This window comes from Nelumbo lutea, chromosome 7 (genome assembly GCF_056320005.1).
Source record: "Nelumbo lutea isolate HS-2025 chromosome 7, American lotus-T2T, whole genome shotgun sequence".
Lineage (NCBI taxonomy): Eukaryota > Viridiplantae > Streptophyta > Magnoliopsida > Proteales > Nelumbonaceae > Nelumbo > Nelumbo lutea.
The window spans coordinates 22,759,011-22,773,307 of record NC_142690.1 but is presented as its reverse complement, the minus strand read 5'-3'; the positions used below and the strand labels follow the sequence as shown (position 1 = coordinate 22,773,307).

Below are 14,297 nucleotides of genomic sequence, written 5' to 3'. Positions count from 1 at the left end.
TTATCGCTGACCAAAATCAATGGTTTTGACGGAAAAAGCAGTTTTGAAGGAAAATGGAATCGGTCAGGTGATCGGTTCCTAGTTTTTCCGGTCCAACCATCTGATCCGATCCGGTTTTGAAAACATTGCTTTTTTGTTATCTAGTGTTGGTAGATTTATGAGCATCTTTTTTATGGAATGTCTTAATTAATGAATTAATGGATAAAGTGGTCCTTATGTTACATTCTAATGATCTCTTCTTTTTCTTTCTTTTTCTCTTTTGTCCGTTTGTTTGATTCTTTTATATAAAAAAGGCCATTACTCAATGTTAGTCGTAGTTATTTGGTGTTCAAAAAGAATGAATTGTATGATTCAGACATTTTTTTTTGGAAAATGACGATTCAGCTCAGGGTCTGAATTTTTAGATCTAAACTACAATTGAGGTAGGTGTCACTTCGGAATTGATGCCAAATCGCAGGCAGGCATTGGTGTATAAAATAGAGGTATTTGACATTTTAAATATTTATAGATCTACAGTGAAATTCAGAAATTTATATTGAGCCTATCCATACTTTTTCAATTTTTTTTTTGCACAAAGTGATCATTCTTAAATAAACTCGTATTCTCACGCTTAAGAGCTCAGAATTTTACCATTACACCGAGTAATGGCCGCTTGATTAATATTAAATCTTGTTCATGAATCAAAAGCTTAAAAAAAAAAGAAAAAGAAGAACTAAGAAAATAAAACCACGTACATGACTTTCATGCTATGATAGCATCCACTTGACTAAAGGGGAGATTAGAGACAAGGGAAAATTTGAAGATTTAATTTTGATTGAATGGATTTGACCATTTGTCATTTCGACATTTCCATGAACGGTTGGAAGCAGCAAGGGAAGATCAATTGATATTATATACAGAACAATAATAAAATTTTCACAGCGATTAGCAAGAAAAAAACCCTAAGAAATTGAACCGAAAATTCCAGTTAACCGAATTGATCGGATCGATTTCTATCTCTAGTCTTTTTATCATATAATATAATATTTTATATAATATTATGAAAATAAAAAAACTAAAAAACCAATAAATCAAACCGACCGTTAACCATTGATTGATTAATCGATTGGCTTCAATTCGATTTTGATTATCGGTTTTCTAAAAATTGATACCATCGATTCGATTTAAACAAAAGACCCACAATTCAGTTAATCGAACCGTGAGCACCCCAACTTACAAATCACAAAAGGCCTGCCGTTTGTGTGAATACCATGGTTTTTATGGTTAACACCATGGTTGGAAAGCCATGTTCTCGACTTGATGTTATGGGCCCGCGCGTAGGATCTCGTCACGGGTCTATCCACAGTGAAAAAACCCTGCTTCCCCTTGCGCCTTCCCTTGTGTGCAGACCCTATTGTAGAAAACGAATGGGTGATTTGTCCAAGAGACCACCCAAACTCTCTCCACTCTTTTCTTGACTGTAAAACTGAATACTTTATTTCAATTCGTAGCTCCTTAAATAGGAGATTACATAAGGGAATTCCTTATTGGATTCGGCTAGGCTAGGGTAATCCAACTCAAACTAAAACTCACAACTCTTACTTAAGAAAATAAAGTAAGATAAGGATAAGATAAAATAAGGAATAAGGGATAAGGTAAGTTGGCAGTGAGTTGGCGAGCAGAGCTGATGTGGTAAGATAAGTGTGGGACCAGCCTAATGAGCTATCATGTGGGCCCCGCCCTACTGTTGCTGCCGGGCGGTGCGCGTATCTCGCGGTGCTGCTACCGTGTGATGCGTGCTGCCAGGCGATGCATGCTGCATGCTGCCAGGCGGTGCGTGTTGCACACTGTTGGCGATGCATACTACTGTGTGGCGCTGCCAGGCGGTGCTTGCTGCTGTGCAGCCAGCTATGCATGATGCTGCTTATGATTATGCCGTAGTACGCTGCCGGTTGGTGTGACCATAACACTTGATCTCATATAAGAAATTGATTCACTTGAATGACAATGGCAAGCCAACCCACAAGCACTACAGCCACGGATGAGCATTTCAATTGTCATGGAGAGATGCTTCCAATGTGTCTTGTGGGTAGTGTCTTTATAGGTAGCAGATCTGAAATCTTAATTACATATGAGTTCATTTTTGAATTATTGTTGGGCTCCATCAAGATGTAAGTTCATTTAATTCAAGGTGGGGCCATATCTATAAATCAAACTCTTTGATTTTATTGTTTCAGCCCACTTCTGTGGCAGTGTCGTAGCAAATGTGGTTGTTACCTTAGATATAGGCTGGTTCCCCATACCATTCCCCCAACTTCCGCAAAAACAGGAATCAATCTCAAGTCTCTGTTATAACCAGCCAAAGACCTTACCAAATCAATTGGCGCTTTTGTGAGCCAACTGAATTTGCTGATTGGAATTTGCTTTCGTTGTAGTATACTTAATACCTGGACACGTGGAAGCGACTTGCTAATTGGATGATGATTCGATGTTTTCTACCATTCAGCGAGTCAGGTTAGTTTGGGTACCTCAGGCACTTTGGCCAAGACCCAGGTCTGAGCAGCTCGTGATGACTCGACTTGTTGAGGTGACACGTAACCACTTCTAGAAGTTAGCCACCTGTCTCTGACCCCTTCGAAATCACACCACATGTCCGCAAGCCTTATTCTTATTTCGACTAGTTCAAATGGACTCGATAAGCCTTATCAACTCACACGAAACCCATCTCTAAGTACAGAACGGATTCCTAGTAGCATGGGCTGGGGATCTTGGAGGTGTTTCATAAGACCTACGGCAGCTCACCTATATAAGGGCGCCAACCCCAAGATCACAAGGTATACGCAATTATTTGCTCACTAATCTTCTAGCATAAAAGTTTTTAACTCGCATGTCAATTACTAACTTAAGCATCGGAGCACCCACACCAAATAAACCACTCCGGGTCCTCTAAGCGTTCTTCTCTCATAGTTCAACCGGCCAACTAAACAAACCGACATCCGAACTGCCCTCTAACTAGGAGCATTCAAATCATGCACCATCAAGAGGTGTGATATAATCACTTCCACTCTAAATGTAGATGCCCCATTCAACGAATTCATTGCTGCAAGAGGACTTTTCCTGTTGTTTTTAAGTTTAGATGACAGATTCTCCTTATATGACAATGTCTTTGATCTAGTTCATGCGATGAATGGATTCGGTGATGGCGGTTGTTTTTGATGTGTCGCTGCAGTTCCATTAGCATTTGTAGCAACATACTCATCATATTCAGCTTCCAGGATAATGACGTTCAACTGCAGTCATTGCCAGTAGTGGAGGGTCATACAAATCCAAAGGAGCAGTCCAGCCACTACTGAGATCAATTGTCATTTCTAAGGGCTGAGATCGTTGGGACGTGATGAAAGAGCACAATCTGTATATGTAATGGATTTCCACGCTTTCCTTTCTTTTAAACCGACTCCTTGGGTGCCTTATTTTTTTTTCTTCTCCATATTTTTCAGTCTCTTCTTCAATCAACTCGACAATCTTAATGGCTTACGTTTTCTCTCTCCATGAACCAGACAAAGAGGTGAAGAGTTCTCCTCGTGTCATCTCCCAAATTTCAGAAGAAGGGCTTCGAAGAACTTGAGGTCATCAACGCTTAGGAGTTGATGAAATATTTCGAAGAGGAAATACCCATTTCAGTATATAAGTGAAGAAAAGCCCCAAACCACAAGGCTTTCTACGAGAAGTTGCAGAGATAGATATCAAGATTCCTTCGAAATTCTTCAATGAGATAAGCTCTATAAAGAAGCAGTAGAAATTCGCAGGGAAGGAGAACAAGCACCGATGGCAACGTAGCAAGGTTAGAGCGGATCCAATGGAGGTATGTCGTCGTTCATTGCGCCAATGGTGATGCAATTCCTATGCGACCAGGGGCTTTGATGATAGGGAGAAGTACGAAAAGGCCTAATGTAGAATTCTGAACTCTGCTGCAAATCTATAGACATTCAAAAGTTCAAAAACCTACACCTTATGTGCTTATATTCATATGTGAATTGGCTTCAATTCCGAACTGGTCAGGGCTTTGATGATAGGGAGAAGTACACACAGGCATAATGCAGAATTCTGAATTCTGCTATAAATTTATAAACATTCAAAAGTTCAAAAACCCATACCCTATGCACCTATACCCACCCATGAATTGGCACAATCCCAACACCTACTCCAACTGTACTTTGGGCCTTTGGATTCTAGCCCTGGGCTGAATGGTCATTCTCCCTTGATGATATCTGGGTTGGCTCCATACAACTTGACTTTCCAATCGAGGTGGAATGAATCCAATGGATGAGACTGAATTAGCCCCCCACAACGTCCCACAGTACATCCCCGATGATGATATTATAATTCCTGAAATTATCACGGGAGATATTCCCAATATACAGTGGGAATGTGCTGTGGGATATGGGGGGCTGATTTGAACTCCCCATGGAGGTATGCCGTTGTCGTTCGTTGCGTCAATCGTGATGCGATTCCGGTGTGGGTAGGGCTTTGATGATAGCTGGGTTGGCGTCGCACAACCTGACTTTTCCGATTGAGGTGGACTGCAACAGTTTTGCTGTCGCTGCAGGTGGTGGAAGGTTGTTTCAGCGTAGAGGTTCCAACTTCCAACTTGATTATTCGTTCAAGTCGGTGCATCGAACCGAAGCCTTTCAAACCCATTCTAGAATGATGACATGATGCTCGTCGTTCCTGAGCTGTTGGAAGATTATCTGATGGTCTCTGGAAATGTCATTGCCATTGGAAGATCTTGGAATCTCATCTCAACTCATTGCTATTAGAAGATCGGGTTCAGTTTGGTCAGCCATAGTTTAAATTCACAACAGCCTTTTTTTTAAGGTATAAAGAAAAGAATAATATTGGGTTTTAAAAAAATTTATAGGTGGCGTGGTGTTACATATGCACGGATTATGGTGGACCATTAACGGATGTTAACACTAGCAATAGCGCTAGTCAATTGTTAAACAATATATAAACAATAAGAGTAAAGGTAGTTAATTAGCTAAACTATAAATATAGTTTAAGAAATTTGTCCGTAAAAATTTTGAACCCGGGTTGTAGCCCCAACTGGGTAATGTTTTTTTGTCTACTAATAATAATTGGAAGTTTACCTCATCTGTCCAAAGGGGAAACTATTGTTATTCCTCCAGTCAAAGAACAAACATCTATACTGACAACGGAGAAGGTGAAAGTAGTTAACAATTAGAAGTAATAAAAGGTATTTTATTATAATCAGAGTAGGAATGGCAACGGAGTGGGGGTGAGGGCAGGTCCGAGACCAGGTTTTGCATGCCCCGTTATTAACCCCGAATTCAGATACCCTATACCGTCTCTGCCCCGAACCCATTAGGGTTAGAAATCCCACCCCATCCCCGTTACCATAGGAAAGGAGGATCCACAAATTTGTCAAGCCCCACACCAGTTATTCTTGCTTGCAATTTTATTTTTTAGTTCTTTGAAACCTACCTAAAACTATATAATATAATATAATATAATAATTAAGAACTTAGGATAGGTTCAGGGCTGAGGCTGGGGCAGGATGGATAAATACCATCCCTGCCCCATCCCTGGTCCCCAACCCACCTTAAGCCCTGATCAGTGATCAAGAAACATGCCCCCAACCGGGGTGGGGACGGGGAATAACTCCAAGTGGACAGATCAAATTGGCATCTCTAAATCAAATGGTCTCTAATTTCAAAATACTCTATCTAAACTCTTTGAAAGAGTACTCCTTTAAATTAGCGAACTTCCAACCATCAGTCAAAAAAGTTATCTTTTAAGGTCATGTTTGGTTTGAAAGAAAAGGTGGGAAAAATTATACAAATTTTATAAAAATTTTCTTATCAATCTTTCCTTTTTCCTATTTTTTCCTTCAAACCAAACACAGTCTAAAGTCCTCATTTTGGATAATAACTTATGCTGATTTTTAATCCCATCGATCTTCAAAGTGGGGTGGGGCCTACTGAATGGTAAGTCTTGAACATTGTTGATCTAAAGACAGGTACCAGAACCCCAGATCAACTATTGATCCTTAGGCCTAATTAATCTTCAAGCTGGGACCTATTAATGAATAGTCTCGATCATGTTAATCTAAGGTTGAGTTCTTTAGGTTGTATTTGGTGCAATGCAATTTTATTTATATTAATACAAATGCATGGGGGTGCAAATGAAAAAATGTAAACTCTTGTTTATTTTTGTTCTGTTTTTTATTTTATTCTGTTTCATGTTTTAATATCTTTTATTTGTACTGAAATCAAACAAAATAAGTTAAAATTTGAAATAGAAACAAGTGGAATTTTCACTCAAATCATTTGCACTGTCATGATTTTGTATTAGTACAAATTTATTTGTATTATAACCAACTACAGCCCTAGGAACTGAAAATGAAGTTGGGTAGATCATTACATACTTGAAAATTCTTATTATTTAATTATATTAATAACTAAGAAACAAAATAATAACTCTCTTGGTTCAGTAGATTCAGTTATTATCAAACACCCCTATGATACAATAGGCAGATGGCAAGGGTTCTTTTTTTTAGGCTGCGTTTGGAAACGATGCAAATGGAGTGTAACTCCCAGTTCAGGGTAAATTTGCACTCTAATTCATTTCTGCCTATATTTATGCATTGGCAAATGACAGACCAATGCATATTTACATTAATAGCAAGATGTAAAAGTACATCAATAAAAAAAGTAAATTTGCATTCAAGTGGGCTTATGATAAAAAGAAAACATATACATTATCGGAATTCATGCTCGCATCCATTACAGCTAAAAATATGTTTGATAAGAAGATAAATTTATCAGTGCAAAATTAATCAAACTTTACAATTTTATATGAACCATTTTACACTCTACAAATTTACATTAACACTAATTTACATCGTTTCCAAACGCAGCCTTAATATTTAGTATTTGATGATATATGAACCACTCATAACCTTCTCTCCAAAGTCAATGGTTGTAGTAATCGAATCCATGTCTATGCTAGAGTGAACCAGCTAACATGCCAACTGAGCCACCCTTCATTTGGAAGACAGGTGGCAAGTTATAGAACCCCAGATCAATTATGTGTCCTTAAGCTTTGGCCTATGGAAAAATGCTGATTTCAGTGTCAACCTCCCACACGTGTTCTTACTAAGTTGAAACGATATTGCACGTGCCAGACCAACTACCCAAGGCGGGTAGTTGGAGAGGAAGAGCTTGGAGGTAGGTGAATTAATGCTGCCTTTATAAAAAAAATCACTGTTTTTGACATTTGCTCAACCCAAAACAAACAAAGCTTCTCTTGGATTCAGGTTGTAGAGTTAGTGAAGGATGGAAGGTGGACAAGAGAAGAGAATGAAGATACTCTGCCTCCATGGATTCCGGACCAGCGGGAAATTTTTGCAGAAGCAAATCAGCAAATGGGATCCTTCTATCTTCTCTCAATTTGACATGGTAAATCATACATCTCCCCCCCTTCGTAGGTTTATTTCATCGATATCCTTGTCAAAGCAAATTCCCAAGATTTGTAATTCCATCCTCGGCGTCTGATGAATAATTTATTTAGTATATAGGTGGCGCTGCGTTTTCCAATGCGAATGGTTTTTTAGTTGTCAGCTCCAAAAATAAATCAAAACCAACTTGTTTGAAAACAGATTATTTCTCAAAACAACGACATAGAAACATGTTTTTAGTTATATATGTCTCTTTTTTTTTAAACCGAAACATGTCCTTTAAATCATATAGAATTTGTACATAAGTTCTAAATTATAATCTAATGGATATTATTTTTCCCTTTCTGTTTTTCTTCTTAAATGGGCTTATGCCTAGTCTAGCCCATGTTGATAGGGTATATTATTGGGCTACAGACTCACCCAACCCCATGTTGATAGTCTAGCCCATGTTGAAGAGTGAAAATCTGTTTTTGTTGTAGAAAACATAGTTTTCGTTTTTTCAAAAACATAATTTGTTTTTAAAAGCAAAACCATCTAATTTTCACTTCTCATAACAATAACAAAGTTAGATAACATGTTTTTGTTTTTGTTTTTGTTTTTGTTTTTGTTTTTGTCCTTTACCCTAACAATTTTGAAAACAAATGAAAAAAAAAAAAACTCTCCATCCAATTTAGCATTTATTTATCAAGTTTACTTCTTATTGTGTGGTGAATAAAAAGAATAACCTTTTCCAACCATGATAGGTCTTCCTTGATGGCATATTTCCAGCAGGAGGTAAATCAGAAATTGAGGGCATCTTCCCACCACCTTATTGCGAGTGGTTCCAGTTCAACCCGGTAAAGGCTTCTCTTTATTTCCATGGTTTAAAGTATCGATATTCCCGATATGCGTGTATAGGCGTATCGAGCGTATCAGGTGTTTCGGTGTTTAATAATAGTTTTTTTTTTTCAAAAATATTTCAGGGGGTCGGTTTCAGGCTTGCCTACCCCCTGAAGGTGCTAAAATTCCAAAACACCCCTTATTTAAGGTTTCGGAAAACTAACGATACAATACGATACGCCCCATCGAAATTTTGAACCGTGGGTATTTTTTTCTATTCATGTTTATTTATTCCAATTATTAAGTTTGATTCAATTGTTCAGGATTTTACTGAGTACACCAATCTGGATGAGTGCATCTCCTACCTTTGTGATTACATAATGAAAAATGGTCCCTTTGATGGACTGCTTGGCTTCTCTCAGGTATGCCTCTTCTACTATTATAAATTTATAATCTGTGTGAACCCATCAAGTTATAATTGATGAAATCACCATCATATGATCGGACAGTATGGTCCACCCATTATATGATCGGACATTATCATCGTTGGATCATGATAAATAGGTCCAATCAAATTTTTGCAAAAGCTCAACTGACCTGGCTATGTATAAGGCTGTAATAGTATCTAGTTGTCTGAATTCGAATTCAGTTCATTTATAATTAGATCAAATATGGATTCACCTCTATATGATCATGATATGATATAATTCGATTCGATTCAATTTAAATATATATGTTCATGCATACTTAAGAATGTTGTGTTTTGATTAAATTGATGTAAATTCAAGTATCATTCAAGTAATTTCCAATTCATTTTGTTCATGAAATATAATGTCGAAGTCATTTTTATTTCATTTTGTTAGTAATATATAATATTTTGACCATTTGAATTTATTTATAATATTCAATACCCAATTACAATCGGAATTCGATTTAAATCTGATGGATATGATCTAATTTGAATTTGAATATAAACGAATCAAATTCAGATTTACCAGTATCCAATTCGATTTGATCCGTCTGCAACGCTTGTTTGTTATATGAAAAACTTGCTTCTTGCATGTTTTAGTCATTATAGAAAACAATGGACCCTTGATTGAATTTGCTCAGTTTGGTGACTTGACTGACTGGTTCATTCTCAGGGTGCAACACTGTCAGCGCTTCTTTTGGGCTACCAAGCTCAGGTGAGATATCATCATCAATCTATGATTGAGTTTTGCTTTCAAGGGCCTCAGAATGGAATGGTGAAAAGTCTACATGCTTGAGAATCAAGATCATCTAATTGACGAGCCAGGGGCCACTTTTTGAGTTGGCCATGCTTAAGTCTCAAATGTTGGCCTGTAAGATGATCCTCATTCATTGTCAAATATGCATTGACAGTGGTCTGACTGAGAAGAGAGGTGTCATTTGTAGGTAGACCTGTTCATAAGCCGGGCTTTGGGTCAAATCCATTCAAATTTTGACAAAAGTCAAGTCGGAGCCAAGGGGCCCATTTGATAATAGCTGAAATGGTTAAACTGAATGACTTATCGATTTGTCTTTTTGTCTTTTTGTCTTTGGTGGGTAATCGATCCCCCTCCCTTAGCCCCCCAACCCTGGTGGCAGTGGGGTTTGACCCCAGGTCTCTAATACAAGGAGTGAGAGAACCTACTAAATGAGCCACCATCAGTTGGTGAAGCTGAAGCTGGTTGATTACTATATCTTTGTTTATTTCATTATTCAATTATTTTGTCTATGAAAAGACAAAACAAATCATTTAATTCAGCCACTTCAACTATTATCAAATGGTGGTTAAGTCACCTTTGTAAAGAATAGAAGTTTTATTCAGAACTAAACCTGTGAAGAATGATTGTAACAGGGAAAGCTGTTGAAGGAGCATCCCCCCATGAAATTATTTGTATCAATTTCTGGGAGCAAGTTCAGGGATCCAAGCATATGTGATGTCGCTTATAAAGACCCAATCAGGGTGAGATCAGTTCACTTCATAGGAGCCAAGGACTGGTTGAGAGTGCCCTCTGAAGAACTTGCAACTGCCTTTGATAAACCCCTGATCATAAGGCATCCCCAAGGTCACACAGTCCCCAGATTAGGTGGGTAACATGTCCTTCACCTTCCAAAGTTTTCAATGCTTAAATAACTTAGTATATGTTTGGCATCGATGCCGCAGAAACTCTCAGAAAATGGTGCTTCTAACTCATACATCAGTAGTATGGTTTTCTGTTTTTTTTTTTTTTTTTTTTTTTTTTTTTTTTTTTTTTCTGTTTGGAAACGTTGCTGCCAGGTAGGACATTTCCTGGAGCAGCAGCAACACTTTTTGTTTAGTACCACAGTACCAGTGCTCCATATCTGTTTTCAGCACTGACACCCATTATAAAAAGTCCATGTCACTGTTACATCATGTCCTCATTGGCAGCAACGAACTGCAATCTGAGAAAATATCAAATTTGGTGTTGCTCTAAACCACGCCTTCTTGATTTCTAAGGTGTGGCTTGGAGCACCATTTTTTATGGAAAAACGATTCCAAACATATTAACATTTCCTGGAGCACCGTTTTTTTTTTTTTCGACGTGACACTGATGTATCACCATTTTCTGGAGCAATGACATCGATGTCAAACAAACGCATAATCCACTGCATCAATTAGCATCACAACCATGTGACAGCAGGGGTTCAGCCCCTGTGACTTGACAATTGAAGCAAGTGAAATATTCCCAATTTGGAGTCCTTAAACAATAGAAGTTTAAGCTCATTAGTATGACATGAGTCCTTATGACACTGTGGAAACCCTAGTGCTAGGCAATTTATGCTTGAGATAGCACTCACAGAACTCTTTATCATTACATCAATCATGTAGAGAACCCTAGCTCATAATTTACCCTTTGACTGCACCTTAATCACAACTTCACAAGGGTGAATTATGCCCTTGTTCATAATGACCACATTGCCCAAACATGTCCTAAGATTTAATGTGATATGCTACTAGTGTAGTACTGTTTCCCTGAGAGCATATCTTGCTAGTTTTTTCCCTCTCTAAATGCTTAATTTAGTGATTGAGTTAGTGCATCAAAGTCAGGTCCTTCATCAACACTATAGCACTACTGAAATTCTATTGACAAATGATCGACTGACAGATGAAGCGGCCACTGAGCAGTTAAGAGGGTGGACCAGTGAAATCATCCAAGGTATTGATGTTTCAGACAACATACATGGGCTACAACTACAAAATGGGGAAGCAAAGGCTACAGAGAATGGCATGCCAGAAGCAGTTCAAGAAACTGATAAAACTGAGAAAAATCCATCAGACCCCAAAATTGAGAATAAGAAATCTGAGCTAGAAGATGCCCTTGAGAACAAGAAGACTGAGAACGACCTTGTGGAACTGAAGACCAATGAAGAAATCAAGGTAGAAGCATAAGGTGGCTTTGCCATTCCAGAAGGCTATTAGAAAAAAAAAAAAAAAAAAAACAAGGCGGTGTTTATGACTCTACTGTTTGGGTATAATTATAAATCACCTATATGAAGTAATTAGTTAATAATCCTCTAGTGAGAAAGGGGCATTTGTATCCAACTATCTATTTTGTTTAGGATCCACCATCCATTGATGAGTCTTCAAGTTATTTAAGTTGGGTTTTTTGTTTGATTTAGGGGATTGGATAGGCTTTGGTTTGTAATTAAATAACACATTATTATTATTATTATTATTATCTTTTAATGAAAGACAAATTCTATTATCATTTTCTTTTATCTTTTACCACTGTGAGCAATACTGTTTTTCAAACTGTTGAAAACCATTGGGGTTTTAGTAGCCCAGCTCGTTGCCTGCATCATTGCTTTATCATACATGTTGTAAGCAAGGCTGATTCTCATGTGGGCATATGGGCTGATTCACATATATGCTGTTTATGGGCTTTAGTTATTGGGCCCAATAGTGTTTTATGTCTTTAGTTACCGCCCCATTCTGTTTATTCTCTTCTCTTCTTCTCCAAACCTTTCTCATTCTTTCTAGGTCTGAAAACAACTGATATTGCTGTTACTAGATTTTGCAATGGGGTAAATAAGGAATTAGTAGAGTTAGAGTATGGTTGAGGGTCCCACCCACAAGCACAAAAGATGTTGGAGGCCCTGGGTGTGGTCCCATGAGCAAGCACTCTAACGGTTAAGTTAGCCAACGTAATTGGGAAGCTGAGGTGATAAACTAGTGCAAGAGCAAAGGATACCAGCTGTTTCCTGGCCTACTTATATGCAGAGAGCTATTGAATAACAGATTGATGAGGCGATGTTAGTAGTCCAGCCCCAATAGTAGAGAGAGGTGGGTTCTAAAGCAGTCGAACTTATTGCACTGAAGGGGCTAAGCCGTCTAAGTTGGAGGGCATCCTTAGGCTTGTAAACGTGGAGAGGATATGCCAATAGTATAATATCTTCGATAGTACATGATTAGGCTCCCTGAGCATCAGCCAGGCCAGGTTGAGACTACCCTTCCACCCCTTAATCTCCAAGGTCATGAACCATTATGGGATCACCATCAGCCAATTGTCCCTAAACGCCATTAGAGACAGGAAGCTCGGGACCTTTAGAGAAACAGCATAGAGGCCCTACAAGAAGCAGGCAGAATGACCTAGGGAGGAGAGGATGGTCTAATCGGGCAAAACTACCGCCTAGGTAGGTAGGAAGATCATTTACGTCCACTCCAAAGTATACTCCCTAAGGACCCTAACCCATTTCTTCACCCTTGGATTTCGTCAATGTCCCCTTTCAACCCGAGGCCGCCTCTTATCTAGTTTGGTAGCAAAAGTCACCTCCTAGCCATTTGATATATTGCCCCGAGAAGTTGATCAAGATCACTGATACCATCAACAATCAAAAGATCACTCGGGAGCTAACTCATCAAGGTTGCATCCTTCCCGGTGATAGGAAATCCTCGACCGAGGGGCGAGGAGCAATGAGCAGATCGAAGTTTGATGAACATGACTTGGGAAAGAGATGCCGAAGTATGGGTTGTCTACACTTTAAATCTTGTTTTTTGAAGTTAGGCAATGCTAACCATGGTGTTGTGTAGGCTCTTTTGGCAATCATCGGTCTCTACAATCGGGTCACAACCTCAGGACAAGCCCTCAAAGAGTTAAAACACGTAGAGGGATCAACTCATTAAAGAGAGGGACCAGGCCAAGGCTGAAACTCACAGCTTGGAGGCCCTCAAGGTGGAGCACCGGGAAGAGAACACTTAGCTTCAAGAGTGGTTGAAGAAGGTAGGTGAGGAGATGCACAGCAAAGTTAAGAGGTGTTGGATTTTAATCTCATAAGAAATTAAATCCAATGGGTTTGATTGGTCAATTACATGAGAAATTGCACATGTATACTTGTTTGAAAAAATCAGTTTTTCTCTTACAAAAAACCCATTTTTGAATTTGTCCCACATTGGAAAATTATAAGTTTTGTTTTCAATATTTCAATAGGAGATGATTTACACTCTTTAGAATTAGTAGAGGAGAGTATGGGGATTTGATACCACGCAACTTGCGCGCACGCGTGTGTGTGGCGCAATGAGGTGCTTTAGAGGCACACTTTGCTCGCACCCGTGCGGCTTGCGATGGGCGGCTCTGGTTTTGGTACGTTGATGACCATTGATTACCATTGATGAGATCAACGGTCACGATTCGATCGGATGTGATCAAGAGGCACAGTTCAAAGTTAATAGTCACCAGCTAACAACTTTTTAAACAGTCACAATGGTTGAAATTGTGACTATTCAAAGTGCCTTCTCTAAACCAGCACTTACCTTTTCCTCATACCTCTTCACAAGTTATTTAAGGAGTATGAATCAAACTCCAAAAACACAATTTCGAAATTCACTCTCTCTCTCTCTGTCCGGTCTGCTACAGTCTCACAGAAGATTTCTTTGGAGACTCTTCAACCTTGCTGGTTGCAGATTCTCGCCCAAGGCTCTGTTGTATCCTAGGAACGAATTTTCCTGTAACCCAACAGCAAACTTAGGAAAACTGAGTGGGGGCAAATAACGTTCTAA

At 38.7% G+C, this 14,297-nt stretch overlaps 1 protein-coding gene across 1 annotated transcript; it reads left to right on the top strand.

The window, feature by feature from the left end:
• The first annotated feature begins 7,277 nt into the window (after positions 1 to 7,277).
• On the top strand, positions 7,278 to 12,009 carry LOC148845641 (uncharacterized). The gene is made up of 6 exons (XM_088955761.1): positions 7,278 to 7,457; positions 8,200 to 8,292; positions 8,599 to 8,697; positions 9,418 to 9,459; positions 10,134 to 10,365; positions 11,407 to 12,009. The coding sequence occupies exons 1-6, from the start codon at positions 7,335 to 7,337 to the stop codon at positions 11,688 to 11,690; spliced, it is 873 nt and encodes a 290-aa protein (XP_088811887.1). The 5' UTR covers positions 7,278 to 7,334; the 3' UTR covers positions 11,691 to 12,009.
• The last annotated feature ends 2,288 nt before the right edge of the window (positions 12,010 to 14,297 follow it).

Bases quoted from the DNA above. Each gene is read 5' to 3' on its own strand.
- LOC148845641 (XM_088955761.1), top strand. From the start codon at position 7,335: ATGGAAGGTGGACAAGAGAAGAGAATGAAGATACTCTGCCTCCATGGA. The intron at 8,293-8,598 runs GTAAAGGCTTCT...TCAATTGTTCAG, and splicing joins AGTGGTTCCAGTTCAACCCG to GATTTTACTGAGTACACCAA. The intron at 8,698-9,417 runs GTATGCCTCTTC...GTTCATTCTCAG, and splicing joins GACTGCTTGGCTTCTCTCAG to GGTGCAACACTGTCAGCGCT.